Source organism: Sinocyclocheilus rhinocerous, unplaced genomic scaffold, assembly GCF_001515625.1.
Source record: "Sinocyclocheilus rhinocerous isolate Xijiao unplaced genomic scaffold, SAMN03320098_v1.1 scaffold3662, whole genome shotgun sequence".
NCBI lineage: Eukaryota > Metazoa > Chordata > Actinopteri > Cypriniformes > Cyprinidae > Sinocyclocheilus > Sinocyclocheilus rhinocerous.
This window is the reverse complement of record NW_015629036.1, coordinates 152,047-155,408: the sequence shown is the minus strand read 5'-3', so window position 1 is coordinate 155,408 and position 3,362 is coordinate 152,047. Positions and strand designations below refer to the sequence as shown.

General features: G+C 36.4%; 1 protein-coding gene across 1 annotated transcript in view; it reads right to left on the bottom strand.

The window, feature by feature from the left end:
* Window positions 1–191: 191 nt before the first annotated feature.
* sobpb (sine oculis binding protein homolog (Drosophila) b) overlaps window positions 192–3,362 on the bottom strand; it is a 9,755-nt gene continuing 6,584 nt past the window's right edge. Inside the window, exons 7-8 of the mRNA XM_016550344.1 lie at window positions 2,507–3,357; window positions 192–414 (exon numbers count right to left, since the gene is read on the bottom strand). Of these exons, the coding sequence (XP_016405830.1) occupies window positions 2,515–3,357 (843 nt within the window). The 3' untranslated portion in view covers window positions 192–414; window positions 2,507–2,514. The remainder of the gene's footprint in view (window positions 415–2,506; window positions 3,358–3,362) is intronic.

Below are 3,362 nucleotides of genomic sequence, written 5' to 3'. Positions count from 1 at the left end.
GTGTGTGAGTGTGTGTGTATGAGTGTGAGTGTGTGTGTGTGTGTGTGTGTGTGTGTGTATTTGTCCTCTTGGCACTGTTTCGGCGAAGTCTAAAAATGCCCTGTAGCCAAAGAGCCAGTGTGTGTCAGGTCTAACTAAACCACAGCTGAACACACACACACACACTCTCTCTCTCTCTCTCTCTCACTCACTCACACACACACACACAGACACACACACACTGGCAGTGAGGAACAATGCCTGGCTTTGTAGGGGCTCAGCAGGAAAACACACACACACATATGCGGTCTAATTGGATCACATGCGCTCGATCTGTGACTCCCATGATGCTCTGCTGCTGCGTCTGGATGGGCATCCTCTGTACGGTCACAGACCGCATCGCTCGTCTCGATCGTGTCATCACTGCATTTACACCTGAAACACAGAGAAAATGTGAGAAATGGTCAAAATGACACTTTTAGGACACACTAGCGGTTCCAGCAAAGAAAATGCATGGTGAAGTGCACTGTATAGTGTCCTCGATACACAGATCTTGCCCAGCGCCGAGGTCAAGGGTTCGAATCCCAGGGAATGCATGCACTGATCAAATGTGCACCTTGAATGCAATGTAAGATGCATTCGATAAAAGTGTCTGTCAAATGCATAAATGCAAATGAAATATACATAATTAAACATAGATAATTATACTTATTTAAAAATACTTCTTGTAAACATGTATATTATAAATATGTATAATTATGCATAATTAACATGATAGAAATCTGAATAATTATTTTCAGAAGTTTTTATATTTATATTTTTCAGATGTTTTATATATTTTATATTGTTTTTAAATACTAATGCATTATTATGCATAAATATGCATGATTGTACAATTGTATGCAAATGTATAAATACATTTTAAATGAAAGTTTGTAATGCTGTACAATTATGCATAATTCATATATATTATAAATATGTATAATTATGTTTATTTAAATAAATTTGGAACTTGCATTCAAATGATTCAGCTGAATTTGTCAGGCCACACCCAAAAATTAATTGTGTAATATCCATGAAACAATTTGACCAATTAAATTTATCTTCCTTTAGGACATAATGAGTTAATTACATTTTTGAAAATTTATTTTTATAAAATTATTTTTAACAAAATATTTTTAAATACATAATTATAATGAATTTATAATTATAATAAATTATAAATAAATAAATATAAAATAATTAATAAATGAATATATATTATAAACACATATAATGTATAATTAATACATAACGTAAATATTTTATTTTTATGAAATTGTTTTTAATTAACAAAATATTTTTATAATTATGTATGATTACGTACTTTAATACATAAATATAATATTATTATAATTACACACGTAATATAAACATTCTCATGAACTGGAACAATGGCTCAGAAAAGCCTTTAAAATGAGCAAAAATTACTTATAGCGAAGTACTTACTATATAAAACCTACTTATATCGTAGAAAGACGCACAAACAAGTCTCTCTGATTTACGATCTCTGATGCATCTGTTTTAAAGCACGAAAATAATGAAGAACAACAAAATGAGAAGAAACACTATAGCTTTGAAACCTTGAGAAAGCAGACGAACGAGCAGAAAGAGTAACAGGATGTGAGGCCCGAGAGCTCGAGTTTCAAACATCGGTGAATCCCTGAGAGAACGGATCGACTTTCAGCAATAAAACCCAGCAGAATCAACACAGAGATTCACACACACACACACACACACACTCCAGCCAGAGAAAAGACAGATAAACAGCGTAGAATAAATCGTGGTATCTCGTATAACAGTGCTTGTTGTTCACTACTCACTGCTGTGTGTGTGTGCATGTGTACAAATTCCGAGTATGAGACACTACACTTAGCTTCACGTCACATCACTTTCACTTTCATAATTATTATTATTATTTAAAATACTTTATATAAATATATAATCATTTAATTTTATAAAAGTATGCTTTTTATTAATTGCACAAAATACTTGTTTACATATAGGTATGTACAATTAATATATATTTTTTTTATACAAATTATATTTTCTAATTGCACAAATTTATATTTTTGAAATAAGTATAACTATGTACACTTAATTCATATATATATATATATATAAATAATATGCATTTTTATAAAAAAAAAAATACTATTTTTAAAATTACACAACTTTTTATACATTATATTTTATACATTATAAAATAACTTTTTATTTACATTATAAATATGTTTATTTTATTTTATAAATTTATATTTTTTAATTACACAAAATATTTTTAGATATGTACCATTATATACACTTCATTAATATATTATAAATATGCATAATATATAATAAATACACATAATAAAAAATGAATCATTTTATTTTTATAAAAGTTATATTACTTTTTTATTAATTACAAGCCCAAACCTAAAACCAAGACAATGTTATTTGCAAAAACGGACTATTTGTGCTGATGTGTGTGTGTGTGTCGTCTTACCCCGGCCCTCATTTGTTCTGGTCTCTGATTCTCAAGCATCGTCTCTTCACGGCTGGTTCTGGATCGTCCCGTCCGCTCGGCTCGGATCCCAGATCCGTGTTTTTCTCCCAGGTTTGTGTTTGCGTGTGTAAATGCGTTTGTGTGTTTTTCTCGCGTAGTTTGGGCGGTACGGACCGCGCGTAGGTGTGCTCTACATCCTGCGGCGCTTCCTCCTCCCCCCTGCTCTCTTTCGATTGGTCGCTCCGGCAGTCCGTCTGCTCTGCTGGCCAGCGATTGGCCGAGCCGTCGTCCCGCCCACTCAAATAGCTGTTCTCTTTCACATCTTCGCAGACGGAGAGAGGAGACTGAGAGGAGCTGTCCAGTGAGAACGAGGTGGCTTGTATGGTGGTCGAACGAGCCAATGAGTACAAAGAGGCGGGAGTAACGATTCTAGAGGCCGTCGCCGTGACGACAGACGTGTAAAGTGCTTTGTGCGTTGGAGATGCGCACGTGTGAGTTTCCTCTTTCACCGGGTGTTTGCGGAGACACTGAATCACCTGGCGCTCCGACGCGAAAGGAGAAGCGCATCGTTCGGTCTTTACTTTTTTGTTGGGCTCCTCCGAGTGACCCGGATCGGGTGTACGCTCGTGCTCCTGAAGGCTTCGAATGACTCCTTTGTGGCCCATTTGAGGGAAAACAGGGATGGGAATGGGAATCGGCACCGGGATTGGCACGAAAACCGGGTAGGGTGATAACATCATGGGCTGCGGCCAGGGCGGGGGTAAATGGGGCGGGTACGCCGGGTGGAAGGGCATGTAAGGGGCGGGGAAAGGCTGGAGGAGAGGAGGCGGGGCAAAGGAAGCCCTCTGGTTAGGGC